General features: G+C 44.2%; 1 protein-coding gene across 2 annotated transcripts in view; it reads left to right on the forward strand.

Annotated features, from left to right (window-relative positions):
• The first annotated feature begins 472 nt into the window (after positions 1–472).
• Positions 473–14,879, forward strand: part of Cfi (complement factor I) — a 35,852-nt gene continuing 21,445 nt past the window's right edge. Inside the window, exons 1-3 of one of the 2 annotated variants that reach the window (XM_087634788.1) lie at positions 473–927; positions 1,445–1,581; positions 12,382–12,661. In XM_087634788.1, coding sequence (XP_087490914.1) covers positions 1,459–1,581; positions 12,382–12,661 — 403 coding nt within the window. In that variant the 5' untranslated portion in view covers positions 473–927; positions 1,445–1,458. Of the gene's footprint in view, positions 928–1,444; positions 1,582–12,381; positions 12,662–14,879 lie in introns of those variants that run through there. The other variant, NM_024157.1, reaches the window with a different exon arrangement.

Here is a 14,879-nt window from a genome sequence, read left to right on the forward strand (position 1 = left end):
ACTAAGAATCCTCTTGAGCCAGGAGTGGTGTGTCCCACGTCTGTATTTTTAGCACTCAGGACAGAGCAAAGAGGATCCCGGTAGGTTTGAGGACATCCTAGTCTGCATAGTAAGGACCACGTCAGCCGCCGCTACATTGTGATACTGGCACCCAGCCTCAGAGTAACAGTATCAACAAAATCCCATTCAACAAAGGAAAACTTGAGCTGTTCCTGGTGCACACGGGTCTCTTTGTGTCTAGACACCAGGAAGAAAGAAGTGCAGCCTTGGTCTTGGCAAGGGTAATTGGCTTCCATGACTCAGTGAAACCAGAGCTCCTGTAATCACAGTGGGGGGTGAAGAGTATGTGTGCAATCACGTGACTGCTTGAGTGCCTGTTTCCACAGTAAAGAAATAGAAATAGCAACTTTGAGCTGAGAATGGAAGCCAGGACTTCAGCTCATACCTGGAAGAGACTGTGGGTTATACAGTCAGATGAGCCACCGAAGTCACAGAGGTCAAGCGCAAGAGGGAAGGGGATAGGGAATTAATGAAAAAGAGATCGACTGTGGCCTCGACATGAATGACAATGTCTGCGTTAGATAACTCCCTTTTGGAAGTATGAATGGCAATGTCTGAACTAGTGAGGTTTCCCCCAGTAAGTCCCTCTTGGGAGGTTTTTCTCAGGAAGAAGAGGTCTGGGGGAATTTTGGAAGAACTACTTTTGGAATATCTATTTGGAAGCAGTTCAAAGGGGTACAAGCTGAGAGCCAGAAGACATAGATGAGTCTTCCAGACAGCTCCTGCATGGAAGATCTCGCCAGTGAAAAGTGCCAGAAAACACCGGCCGGCAAGCACTTGTCAGATCCCTTCCTGTCGGCATCAGCTACAGAGAACTAGTCTACCAAAGGGCATGGCGTCCCTGAGCAGCGCCTCTGACTGAACAAGGTGTGGTGTAATCGCCCAGTGTTCCTCTGAGGCAGGGATCTGACCAATTACAGTTCGCCAAAGCGCCCTACAGGCAGGCAAAGGCCTTTTGAACCCACGCAGAGGTCCCATTTCTCGCTCTCCTCGCACGGGTTTCTCTCTTTTTGCCACGGTCATGGATGCCTGACAGGAGTCTTGCCCCTAGAGAACGAACGCAGAAGGGCAGCATTTCAGCTGCTACAGATCTCTCCTCAATCTTAAGCCAAAGAGTGTAATCTTATTTATCAAATGACACAAAAGAGGAAAAAAAATCCCTTTCATTGTACTTTCTGTGTCCCTTGGAAAACAGATTCGAATCGGGGCGTTGTCTGGGCCGAGATGGAGCAATCCTCTCAGCTATTTACTGGGGAGGCTGGTTTTTTTTTTTTTTTTTTTTTTTTTTCAGTTACCGTAAAACTCTGGCTATTAGCCAAATCCTCTAACAGTTCAAAAGTACAAAGCTCTTTAGGAGGCTTTTCCTTTTTAAATATTTTTTCAGGGGTTAAACATTAAATGTCCGGAGCGTACCTGGAATGGAGAAGGGTCTTCCGTGGAGACGCAGCCCCGCACACCTCCAGCATGAAGCTCGCTCTGCTTATTCTGCTACTCTTGAATCCTCACTTGAGTTCTTCCAAGGTGAGTGGTGCAAGTTTTATGAAAAGTCTTTCCACGAGACATTTTAAAGACTATAAAAATATAGGAAAATTCTCAAAAGACACGACTTAGATGTAAATATTACATTAGGTCAGTTGTTAAGAATACAAACGCACAGTAGCAGATAGTCTATATTTGTATCTTGGTTAAAGGAGTTTAAGGAAATATTTTTATATGCCTGTACATGTGCATAGACATTGGGTTGAACAAGGACTTCGTTGATTCATTGCCATAATTTACCGTTCTATTAAATCAATAAATCATCATGCTTCTGCGTGTAACGTGATAATGATGGGGGATTGATAGGACAGATTCTTCTTCCTATCCTTTTAAGTAAATTGTAGGAAGGTAATTAAATATGTCAGAGGGAGAACAATAAGCAAGATGTAAATTACCTCTGAAAATGCAAAACAGGGGAACTATTCTGGGATCATTAAGTTCTTCTTTACTTGCAATGTTGTCCCAGCCTTCTGAACCCATTATACACTGAAAGCATTGTTAAGTGGGAAACATAGTAATGTAACTGAACTTCACAGTGTAGCCTACGCGAATTTACTTGTGCTCAAAGCGCCTTGCCCTGAAGTTGGGCAAACTCACTCAATAAAAACCCATTTTTATGAAGCACTGATCATATGGAGTTTGCTGAATATTGTTCTAAGTACTGGGCATTTTGTATCCACGTCAGGGCATCAAACCGCCATGTCTAAGTATCCTGGGGAGAGGATATTTCTCACCCGATGATCGTGTATGTGGCTGATGGGAAGTGGATGCCGTCACATATCACTAGTCCAAGAAAGATCAAAATTGGTAGTATAGTTTTCTCCTAAATATGTGTCATTTAAACGCTATTGTACAGAAAAGGATTGTAAAATATCTCTATACAGCTACTTGCCAAAATGACAAAAATACCAGATGGCAAAGAACTTCGGTGAGAGGAGAGATCACCCAAAGCTGAGAGGTCAGGGAGAGGCAAGCGAGATTAACACTGGACCATGGTTCTGGGTTTGATTTGATATTTGGTGAGAATGATCTGCTACAGCCCTTTCAGGCAGACAGGGGAGCAGGTATTTTAACTATGACTCACCCCCCCCCCAGGTAAATAAATCGATCCCATCAGAGAGACCCATATTGCACCTTTGTTGTGCAATATGGTCGTCACAGAACAGCAGATTGCCAGAGACAGCTTGTTCACACTTCAGCCAGCTGGAGACGACAGGGGGCCTAGTCTTGCCTCTGAGAAAGGCTCTGAGCTAGTCACAGCTGAGGGTTGCAGCAGGCAATTGGAGGTTAAGGAACACTTGGTCTACACATGCGCAATCAAATGCCTTCCACAGTTACCAGCCAGCCCACACATCTGAGGCTCAACTGCAGCAAAGAACTTAAATCTGGAGTGGCTTCAGGTTTGTGTCATCTCCTAGAGTCTCCTCAGGGTAAGGTCCTCTTGCCCTTGCCTTTCCTCATTTCTCATTGCTTAGAGACTCGGGGTAAGGACTGATTTTGAGCTTCTTCCTACTAGACCAGGGTGTAGACTTGAGTTAGAGGTGAAACTGCCTGGAACTATTTGGAGGTAAGTGGAACTGGAATCCACTTGGAGCTATTCAGGTAGTGAGTCTATTAGAAGACCGTCCATCCCCATTGAGTAAGCAATAGGAGCACACACAGTGGATCGCCCAGCCTTATTGTGCACCAGTAAGGCTGCTTCTCAGTGATTATGCACACCTGACATTCCGTCACTCTCAAGTCCCCTCCAAGTCTCTCATTTCATAGGGGCTCAGTTGGACCATCTGTGTGGGCGCCCTCTGCAAGAAAGACAACTGGCAAGGCCTGGGCCCAAGTCAAAGTGGTTTCCAGACAAACTGAAGTGTTTTTTAAGAGTATCTGTTTTTCACTATTAAAAAAATTGTCCAAGTTAATCAACTTATAAGGAGAAAAATTTTGTTTTGGACCAAAGTTTTGGGTATCTTAGTCCCTCGTTGTCAAGAACTGCTGTTTCAGGCCTGTGACCTCATGGTACTTCACAGCAGAACTGTGTGGGAGAGGAGACCCACTCACTTTATGAAGACCAGAAAACGAAAAAACAGGAATAGATAACAGTCCTGACATCTCCTTTAAAAGTATTGACTTGAGTCCTGTGACTTCACTTCCTTCTACGAGGCCCCATTTAAAAGTTTCCTGTCACGCTATAAGCTGGGAAGCCAGGCTTCAGCACTCGGATCTTTAGATCCAAACAGAGAATATGACTCCTCTCTCCCAGCTGGCCAGTGGAAAGAGGTCACCGAGAAGTACGGAACTCCTGATGGAAACCTGAGCCATCAAATACTTCTCGACTTTATTTCTGCCATGAAGGCTGTGACAAAGGTTGCTTTGTCACAGCCTGAACTTCAGCGAGGTTTTAACAGTTTCAGAAACCCTTTCAGACTCACAGGACAAAGCGTTTACCCAACCACAGTATCCACAAACACCACTGAGTACATCCAATCACAGTGACTCTGGGCGTCACAGTAAAGTCATTCTGCCAAAAAATGCCGATATTCTCCAGCTCTGGTGCCTCTGCACTAAGCTCCTTTTATGTGAGGGAAGCCCCTTGGGTTGCTTTTGGCACGTGCCTACGTATCCCTTAGTCACCTTTTGAACAGTCCTGTGATGTTATTCTTTACCACAAGAGTAACATAGTGTGTGCTCTGGTGTGTTCGACTTATCACATCCTTCATAACAGGTTCACGGATGGGGACTTCATCGTCTGTGTTATATAAGAGACCCAACCCTCATTGGGTCTGGGAGTAGGGAGAACTTCAGTCAAACCCCATTTGTTAGAACGTTCTTGTGTGTGCTGTGTGTGGTCTATACATGTGTACTCACACCCATTTGAGCATATTGGGAGAACCAAATGCAAGCTTCATGTATCTTCTTCAGTCGCTCGCTCTCCTTTTGAGACAGGGTCTCTTGTCATGTCTGGCTTTCATATTGGGACTAGGATCCCAAAGTCAGGCAGGCATTCTTGCTTGCACGGAAAGCACTTTACCCATTTTGAAATCTTCCTACGCCCTTAGGGAACGTTCTTAGACAATATTTGTGAAATCCGAAGAAGCAGCAACCAGAGGAGCCTAGGTCCTCCCTGGCCTGGCCATTGACTTGGCTTTCTGATTTGTTCGATTACATCCTTGAACAGGCAGGTAACTTGATACCTGTTGCCACTGACAATAGCCACTGACTCCAGGACAGCGTCTGATAAATCTGAACTAGCATGTTCAATTTCTTTCTCTTAAGTGTCTAACAGTCTCTCTCTTTCCAAAGTGATCCGTGGGGGTTGGCATGTAGTTTGGTGTTACAGCATGTGTCTAGCCTGTGCTAGGTCCTGGATTTGATTCCCAGCACCATCAGCACCATGACCACCAACACCAACACCAACGACTTCCAGAAAAAGCATCTTTTGTGCTCTCCCAACCTTACCCAGATGGAGGGTTTCACTGGACTATAAATTCCATGTTGTTTCACATGATACTACCAGATACTCATCCTTAAAAGTTCTTGTTCCGTAGGACCACTCCCAACTGTGAACTTCCTATGGTGGCAGGCCTGTTAGGATAAGACGGCTGGAGTGACTCATCCACTCATTCAGCTGTCTGCACACAATCACTTGCAAGTTTCTTTAGTGTGTGTGACTTTTTTTCAAGATGACATTATGATTGTATGGAAGAACAAAATGTATCTCTGAGATTCAGAACTATAAGTCAACTGAAACTTCTAGTCTGGATGGTGAATTGTGGTTTGACACCACTGGGTCAGTCTCTTCCATAATCTGGCTAATGTCCCCAGTCTTGGCTTTTGTATTAGTAAAACTGGATGCTAAATGGGATAACTGAGATTATATACAGGAAAGGTAGCCAGTAGACGTTCAATACAGTTCTTAGTATGTTATTTCAGTGGCTATGGCCTCAAATTCTGAACTCAAATTCGTGTGAGACAAATGTAAATGTTTATGTAGCTTCCCTTTTGCCCCATCCCAGACTCCCATCCACTCACATGTCCAGTCTTACCTCTTAAAGGTTTCTCAGGGCTGGAGAGACGGCTCAGTGTTAAGAGCACTGACTGGTCTTCCAGAGGTCCTGAGTTCAAATCCCAGCAACCACAGGGTGGCTCACAACCATCTGTAATGGGATCTGATGCCTTCTTCTGGTGTGTCTGAAGACAGTTACAGTGTACTCATATACACACAATAAACACATCTTTGGAAAAAAAAGGTTTCTTTAGTTTGTTTCAGCTTAGAGGACACAAGTCTGTTAGATGTCCATTCTTCAGACTTGCTCTGCACAGATTCCAGTAAATCTCATCCCAACAATTGAATAGTACATTCAGCACATGCAGGAAATAATTCTTTTAGTATGTGTTTCTCATTTGACAGTCTAAGAAATAAGAAAATAATATTTTTTGAGGTTTCTCTTGAATCTTTGTCTTTCCAGAAAGTTTGGGAAGCTTATATTAAATAAGAAAGATCCAACAGTGTGTCTCTCCTCATCCCAGTCACCGGGGCTCTGTGAAGAAAGCTCGCAGGAACAGTGAGGTCAATGGGCTGCAGGATTCAGTCTTGATCATGAACACTAAGCCCTGCCTTTGGTGAACCTCTCATTTTCTACTGTGAGGATTTGAATAGGAACGGCCCCCATAGATTTGTGTGTTTGAATATGCTTGGCCCATAGGGAGCTGCACTATTAGGAGGTATGGCCTTATTGGAGAAGTGTGGCCTTGTTGGAAGAAGTGTGTCATTGTGGAGGCAGGCTTTGAGGTGTTGTAAATGCTCAAGCTATGCCCAGTGTTTTCCTAGTCCCCTTCTGCGGCCTGCGAATCAAGATGCAGAACTCTCATCTCCTTCTCTAGCACCATGTCTGACTGACCGTTTCCCACCATGATGATTATGGACTGAACCTTTGAAACTGTAAGCCAGCCCCAATTAAATGTTGTCCTTTATAAGAGTTTGTTTTGGTCGTGGTGTCTGTTTACAGCAATGAAACTCTAAGACATCTATCCTCTTCAAGAATTCTATGCAGGGCAAGGATACAAAGCTCACAAACTCTGAGTGCTTAACGTTCTTCTGGAGTTCAGTTCCCAGTACCCACATCAGGCGGTGCACAACCACCTGTAACTCCAGCTCCAGGGCATCAGATGTCCTGTCCTGGCCTCCAGAGGCATCTGCATTCATGTGCACACATACACAACTCCATGTACACATACACACAACTCCATGTACACATTCACACACCTACATGTACACATACACAGGATTAAAAATAAAATAAAATGCTTAAAAGTTTTATGTATGTAGGGCATCCCTTTTCCTTTAATAGTCCGTGTGCTTGCAGAAGGTACATTGCATTGTTTCCGGAGTAGTGCCCCACCCAGTTTGGAGCAGGGCGTTCTATCTTAGGTCTGGTATTCCTTGTGGCGGGTCACACAATGGTGTTTAAACCCATGCACCATCTATTTTCATCTTTTGATGCTCCTTCCTTTCTTAAACATGGCCCTTGCTCCCGCAAGTGATCTAGGCAGCTTTGCACTTAACAATGTGAGTCCCTAGAGCTCCACCTACCTCTTGCTACTTATTTTGTGTATTTGGAATACTCTGGCCAATTATGGCTAGCGTTGGTTGTCAACTTGACATACCTGGGAAGAGGAACCCCCAGTTGAAGAACTGCCTCTGATAAATTGGTCTCTGGGTGTCTTAGTCAGGGTTTCTATTCCTGCACAATCATCATGACCAAGAAGCAAGGTGGGGAGGAAAGGGTTTATTCAGCTTACACTTCCACATTGCTGTTCATCACCAAAGGAAGTCAGGACTGGAACTCAAGCAGGTCAGGAAGCAGGAGCTGATGCAGAGGCCATGGAGGGATGTTACTTACTGGTTTGCTCTCCCTGGCTTGCTCAGCTTACTCTCTTATAGAACCCGGGACCACCAGCCCGGGGACGGCACCACCCACAATGGGCTGGGTCCTCTCTCCTTGATCACTGAGAAAAATGCCTTACAGCTGGATCTCCTGGAGGTATTTCCTCAACTGAGGCTCCTTTCTCTGTAATAACTCCAGCTTGTGTCAAGTTGACACACAAAACTAGCCAATACAGTGGGGCCTTGTCTTGATTGATGATTGATGGGGAAGGGCCCAGTGCATTGTGGGAAGTGCCATCCCTTAGGCAGGTGTGCCTGCACTGTTAAAAGAAATGTAACTGAGCAAGCCAGTAGGAAGCGGTCGTTCGCCCTGGTCTGTGAGTCAGTTCTCTAGGATCCTGCCTTGAGTTCCTGACTTGGCTTCCCTCAGTGCTAGACTGCAATCTGTAAGCCAAGGTGTTGGATCGTGTTTTATCACAGGAAAAGAAACCAAACTAGAACACTAGTGAAAGTTAGCTTCGTCATTTCAAAGCTTCTGCTGTCCCTGGATCAATAGCTATGTAGGATCTATTTGCTTTAACAATTCTAAGAATTCTGTAGGGACCTCACTGTGTTCTTATTTATCTGTTTGTTTAAGCCGCTTTGCCTTGAGACTTGTATTAACTATTTTTCTGATGCTGCAATAAAACACCGTAACCATCGATGCAGTGTTGTACACCTTTAATCCCAGCACCTGGGAGACAGGCGAGCAGATCTTTGTGAGTTCGAGGTCAGCTTCATCTACGTAAGAGTTCCAGGATAGCCAAAACTACATACTGAGCGCTGTCTCGCAATCAAACAAACAAGCAAACAACAGTCACGACAAAGGCAATTATAGAAGAAGGGGTTCATCGGGGCTAACAGTTCCCAAGGGAAAGAACTCCATGATGTTAGAGTAGAGGAATGGCAACAGGAGTTTAGTCAATCGTGTTTTATCACAGGAAAAGAAACCAAACCAGGCATAATGAGTTTGGATATGGCAGCAGGAGTAGGAGGCTCAGAATTCACACCCTGAAGCACAATCATGAAAGAGAAAAAACCTCTGTTGAGAAAAATGGAGTAATACCGTCCAGTACTAACACTGTTTATTATATACAAGTACACTGTAGCTGTCTTCTGACACACCAGAAGAGGGCATCGGATCCCATTACAGATGGTTGTGAGCCACCATGTGGTTGCTGGGATTTGAACTCAGGACCTCTGGAAGAGCAGTCAGTGCTCTTAACTGCTGAGCCATCTCTCCAGCCCAACACTGTTTATTCTTTAGAGTTGTGATTGCACACCCAGGCGCACGTCTGCTGGATGGAAGGAGCATTTGTGGGAAACGTGCATTGTTAAGAAATAAATAATACAGCAGTGAGACCCAGGGAACAAGCTAAACTGCTTCTTTGGGGAGTCCAGCTATAGGACCATTAGATGCAAATTACAGTGGGGTGGGGCGGACTGGAGAGCAAATGATGTTGTCTTATATATACTGCTCACCCTGATCTGGATAACCACAAAAACTAACTAGGCCAGTGATTTTCTTTATAATCTCCAAGGCAAAATAATAAAGTTGATTTCAAGACAGTGTTTTCTATTTTTTGAAACAATTAGAGATAAGCATGCAGGATCCCCCCTTCTTGCCCACACTGTGCAGCCATCTTCCCACCAGCTCCAACTGCATTCTGGGAAAGGAGGGATATTTGTTCTTAAAAATAATAAGAAAAAGATCCCAACCAAAATTGATAAAGACAATATTGAATTTCCTATGTAATTTGAAATGATTCGTTATTAAGGACTGATAAACATCCTACTTTTCAACCTAGGCAGAGCATTTGTTCGGTTCGAAGGTGGGGGTGTCTAACCCATCACTTTCCATCAGAAACAGGGCTGACACCTAAAGATGGGGCAGGCTGAACAGACCAATTGAGCCAGTGAAAAAAAGTGCAATTGAAGACCACAGTGAGAGGAATTACGTTATAGTGCACCTAACACTCTTCCATTAGGAAGGATCTGATATGGATGTTTATTACTCTTGGGATCCAAGTCACTTATCCAGAAAAAGAAACAAAGCTTTGTATTGCTGCTTCTGCTTCTGCTTCTTTTTTTTTTTTTTTTTTCTTTTTTTCAGAGCTGGGGACCGAACCTAGGGCCTTGTGCTCGCTAGGCAAGCGCTCTACCGCTGAGCTAAATCCCCAACCCCCTGCTTCTGCTTCTTATTGTTCTTCTTCTCCTCTTCCTCTTCCTCCCCCTCTTCCTCTTCCTCCTCCTCTTCCTTGTCCTCTTCCTCCTCCTCCCCCTCTTCCTCTTCCTCCTCACCATTCTCTTCCTCCTCTTTCTGTTTAATATTTCTTTTTTAAAAAATCCTTAGTGGTTTTCTAGGAAATCATTCTGGCACTTGGGAAAATGCCATAGTAATTAAGTTGCTTCAACATCCCATATATAAATTTATTTAGTATACAAATCTGTAGATTGGACAGGGCCAGGCTGGTCCCTGATGTGCTCAGCTGCAAAGGGCAGCTAAGCCCAGAGTCCAAGTGTACCCAACTACACCTTGCCCCCAGGGAGAGGCACAGCTAAGGAATGAAATGAGAATGAAATGTGCCTCATGTCACAACTGTCATTGTGTCACTATTTGCACAAGACCTGGGATGTTTATTTATGCCTTCTTCTGTAGCTTTCAATTTCTTACCTGTTAGCCCTTCTGTGGTCTGTTCCTCCATCAAGTTAAGGATCAGAGGCCCAGCAGTTTGCAGTCTGCAAGATTTATTTCAGTAAATATAACTCATAAGCAAACATAGCTAACAAAATCAAAACCCCTCCAGAGAGGAAGCAACATTTGCCCCCTTCCCGGGAGTCTGAAGAGTACAAAGCATTTGTCCTTCTTGGACCTGGCACAATGCATTTAGCCTGTTGGGTCATTTAAATGACAGCAGGATGAGACTGAATTTATAGAAAAGAAAGATTGCTTAGCTCATCCCCAAGGACTATGCAGTCACCTTCCAGAGAGGTAAAATGCCTCAGAAAGCTTTTTTGCAGTTAGGGAATAAAATATAGCAAACTAGTGTGTTCCAGCTTTCATAGCCCATCATACGTGCTGTCTGGGCTTCTGGTGATATAGCTCTCTTTGAGTCGTTTGTGTTTCTGTAAGTAACCCCTCACCAGTACTTCTGTAAGTAACCCCCAGTAAAACCCGTTGGCTCAGTAAATTGGACTTTGGTGGTAAGCTCACTTTGGTCTGTTCTTGGTTCCCAGTCTGGGCTGAGTAGATGTTTGTTTACATCTTTGTCCTTTCAGGAATAATGACACACAACACAAAGTTATACTAATAATTGCTTAAAATGTTTGAGAATGTGTTTGTAAGATACATAAATTTATTCCTTCATAATCTCATTGCTATACAAATAAATACATTCTGAATTTTAAAATTTAAACGCATAAACACCTTAATAATTCAAAAATTAGTCTTTTGTCACTCATCTTTATATTTTTGAAAATAGTTTTTTAAAGATTTATTTATGTTATGTATGTGAGCACACTGTAGCTGTCTTCAAACACACCAGAAGAGCCATCGGATCTCATTACAGATGGTTGTGGGCTACCTTGTGGTTTCTGGGAATTGAACTCAGGACCTCTGGAAGAGCAGTCAGTGTTTTAACCACTGAACCATCTCTCTAGCCCTTGAACATAATTTTATTTTAATGGCATATCAATAAAAAATACATTATTCAAGAACATGGAGAATAAACTCATAGGGAGAGATTGGTCATCAATGGAATTTTTATTGTTGTTTTTCAAGACAGGGTTTCCCTGCGTAACCCTGGCTGTCCTAGGACTAATTCTGTAGACCAGGCTAACCTTGAACTCACAGAGATCTGCCTGCCTCTGCCTCCCAAGTGCTAGAATCAAAGGTGTGTGGCACCACTGCCCAGCCATTAATGGAATTTGATATGTGTATGTCCAATGGTGGTGCTGGAGGAGGGAAAGCATCATCCATCACTCCCCATGAAACCCACCTTGACTTCCCGCAAGGATGAAAGTACTGGATCCTGTCTCACCTTGCCCAATACTTTTCAAAGCCTTCATCCCACTGCACTCTCACTGCCTCTGTTTCCCCAGGTTCAGAGCTAGCCAGTGACCGCTCATCTACAGCACTCAGTGCTGTTCACTCCAGGGTCAGGACTGCTGGCTCAACCAAATACGTATTGTGCAGCCATGCTTCTCCTAGCTCCAGCATGTTCGCCCTGGCCTTCCTAGGAAGACATGCTCCACCCTGATTCTCCTAAACTACCATGTTGTCTTTGCAGCACATTTACTGCACACACCCTCTGCCTTGTATAACACTAATCTGTTGTATACTGTACATCCCTCTCTCGTTATCATCATCAGAGAATCAAGCCCTTAAAAGACAGAGACTGTTGCACTCATCCTAGCATCGTTTTACATTTACTAGTAGGTCATTAAACAGCTTTGCATTTAGTAACAGAATTAATAAATGACAAGGATCAAATTCATCCCGTGAGACTGTATTTAGCTTCTACTTTGTTACTCTGTACCATGGCACCGGGATTCACACTTTTATCTCAGCCTCTTTATAGTCGCTCAATTAATTGTGTTCCTGGAACCTGGCAACCCTTAGTGATATTGCTTCTAATCCTTCGAATGAAACTTCAGTGAGCAGGAACTATATCACCCTTACTGTCCAGATGAGAACACTCAGGTTTCAGCAGAATAACCTAAAACTGGGGCCGGGAGTCAGGCTGTCTGATTCACAAAGCCGGACCCTCACCTGTGCTGCTGGCTAAGTGCGTTTTGTTCCGTCCCTTCGCTTCCTCACATTCTGAGAGCACAGAAAACGCTCATTTGTTATTCCCTCTTCTCAGAACACACCAGCCTCAGGTCAGCCTCAGGAGGATCTGGTAGAGCAGAAATGCTTACTGAAAAACTACACGCATCACTCCTGTGACAAAGTCTTCTGCCAGCCATGGCAGAAATGTATCGAGGGAACCTGTGCCTGCAAACTCCCTTACCAGTGCCCAAAGGCCGGGACCCCGGTGTGCGCCACTAATGGAAGAGGCTACCCGACATACTGTCACCTGAAGAGTTTCGAATGTCTTCACCCGGAGATAAAGTTCTCGAATAATGGAACATGCACAGCTGAAGGTAGGAAAGACATGCGCGAGCAAACCATCCGAACAAGAGGGCAGCGATATGCCATCCTTTCAGCCACAAAATGCTTTTGCTGTGAAATATTCTAATGACAACTTAAAATTCTTTAGACCAGGGCTTCTTAAACTTTGTTCCATTTGAGACCCCCCTTTTCACTCAGGAAATTTTTAAGTGACTCTGAAGATATCCCAGGTGTGGGGATAAGGAGCCGCTTCAGACTGTACACAGCAGCTGACTATGATTAGCCTCGCGCTCTCACAGAGGCGTGGTTTTGCCAGCTGCAGAGAGTTTCTGTGATTGGGTGATGTTTGGAATTCTGGGAACTTTTCAGAGATTATAGAAGTACTAGGGCCCGGAATGGTTGTCGGTCGTTGCGGGGGGAGGGGGAGGGATTGGGTGTGGTTTGTCAGTAGTCATGCTCAAAGAAGAAACAAAAGAAAAAAATAGATTCAGGCCCCCCCCCACCCATCCTTCTTTCTCTCCAATATTGTAATAAGAGATGGAAACTAGAGGGATAAAGGGTAGGAAAAGAACTTAAGAAGTAGCCAGGACACATGGATGTACCTATTTTTACATGTGTTAAATCTTGCCTGAATATTTGACACTGTAGAACACAATCGTCAGTGCTTTTCCAATATTTTGATTTTAGAGTCCATCAGTGCTGAGAATTTTGCTTCACATAAATACATAGTACAACGTGGCAGAAGGATGTTTACAACCATTTCAGATATTGTTGGAAACTCTGTCCTGATCTCAAGCCAAAATTCACCTAATTAAAAAAAAATATACCACTGAAGTCAGGAACTCAAACAGCAATGTTTTTTTTTTTAAATCAAACATTCTAACACAATCCAATCCAAAAACGGGCACCAATCGGAGGCTTATTTGTGCTGAAAAATGATGGCAGGAAAATTCTAGAGGTCATTGTTTCCTATATTTAAACCATTATGATTCTGTATGAGCAAAAAGCTTTGTACATATTGGGGGAGGCGGGGAGGTACGGACAGTAGTCTTGGATCTGAGCCAAAGTACTCGGACAGCGTTCATTCACACTGCATGACACATGCTCAGTGAAGTGTTGTGTGTTGGGAACCCTGGCTGTTGGGAACCCTGGCTGCCGTGAAGTCACATGAGCTGCGGTGACATCACGTGAGCCGCGGTGATGTCACGGGAGCTGCAGTGACGTCAACGTGAAGCAACATGGCCAATCACTGCCAGAAACACCCTACATTCATTACACATTTTTCTTGTTTTTTTTTTTTTTTGTTTTGTTTTTTGTTTTTTTTTTCTAAAGACACGGCTACACTAGCCCTGGATGTCCTAGAACTCTCTTTGTAGCCTAGGCTTGCCTTAAACTCATAAAGATCTACCCACCTCTACCTTCTGATCACTGGAATTAATCCAACCTCATCACCAGCTACCTATAACTTTGATTTCTAATTAACTGTTGTTTGTGCTTTCAAGAACCTTTTTACCAACTTTTGCCACCTATGATCAATCAAACAACCCTATGTAGGGTCATGACCCATCGTTTATAAGCTGCTTTTAGTAGTAGTTGATTGAAGTGATAACCCGGGGTCGTGGGAGCACAGCCTTTCCTTGAGTGTCAGGTGGCTCCAAGGTGGCGGTGCTCAGCCCATGCGGATCTCCCCACTCTTGCTTCTGTTTGGTTAAAGGGATTAGTCACTAGGCCATCCATTCAGTATTCAGCGAAAAGGTCTTGCTATGAGGGGGCTGGAGCCATGGCTTAGCGGTTAAGAGAGCTCCTTGTTTTTCCAGAGCACCAGAATTTGGACTCCCAAGTACCAATGTTGGGTGGCTTACAATTGCCTGTAACTTTTGTGCAGGAGACTCGAAACCCTTTTATAGCCTCTGCTGGTGTACACACACACACACACACACACACACACACACACACAGAGGGGGGGAAGAGAGAGAGAGAGAGAGAGAGAGAGAGAGAGAGAGAGAGAGAGAGAGAGAGAGAGAGAGACTGGATCTGGCATAAGGTTTTGAATCCCCCCATCCAGAGGCACACACCTCTTCCAACAAGGCCACACCTCCTGCCCAAACAGTTCCCCCAACTAGAGATGAACCTATGGGGCCGTTAACATTCAAACTACCACAGTTAGTAAAGCAAATCCCAATTCACCACTTGAGTAAATAAGTAGTGTCTTGGATTGAAGTCAGTGTAGCCATCTTTTAAGGACTGCTG

Source organism: Rattus norvegicus, chromosome 2 (genome assembly GCF_021556685.1).
Source record: "Rattus norvegicus strain SHRSP/BbbUtx chromosome 2, alternate assembly SHRSP_T2T, whole genome shotgun sequence".
NCBI classification, from domain to species: Eukaryota; Metazoa; Chordata; class Mammalia; order Rodentia; family Muridae; genus Rattus; species Rattus norvegicus.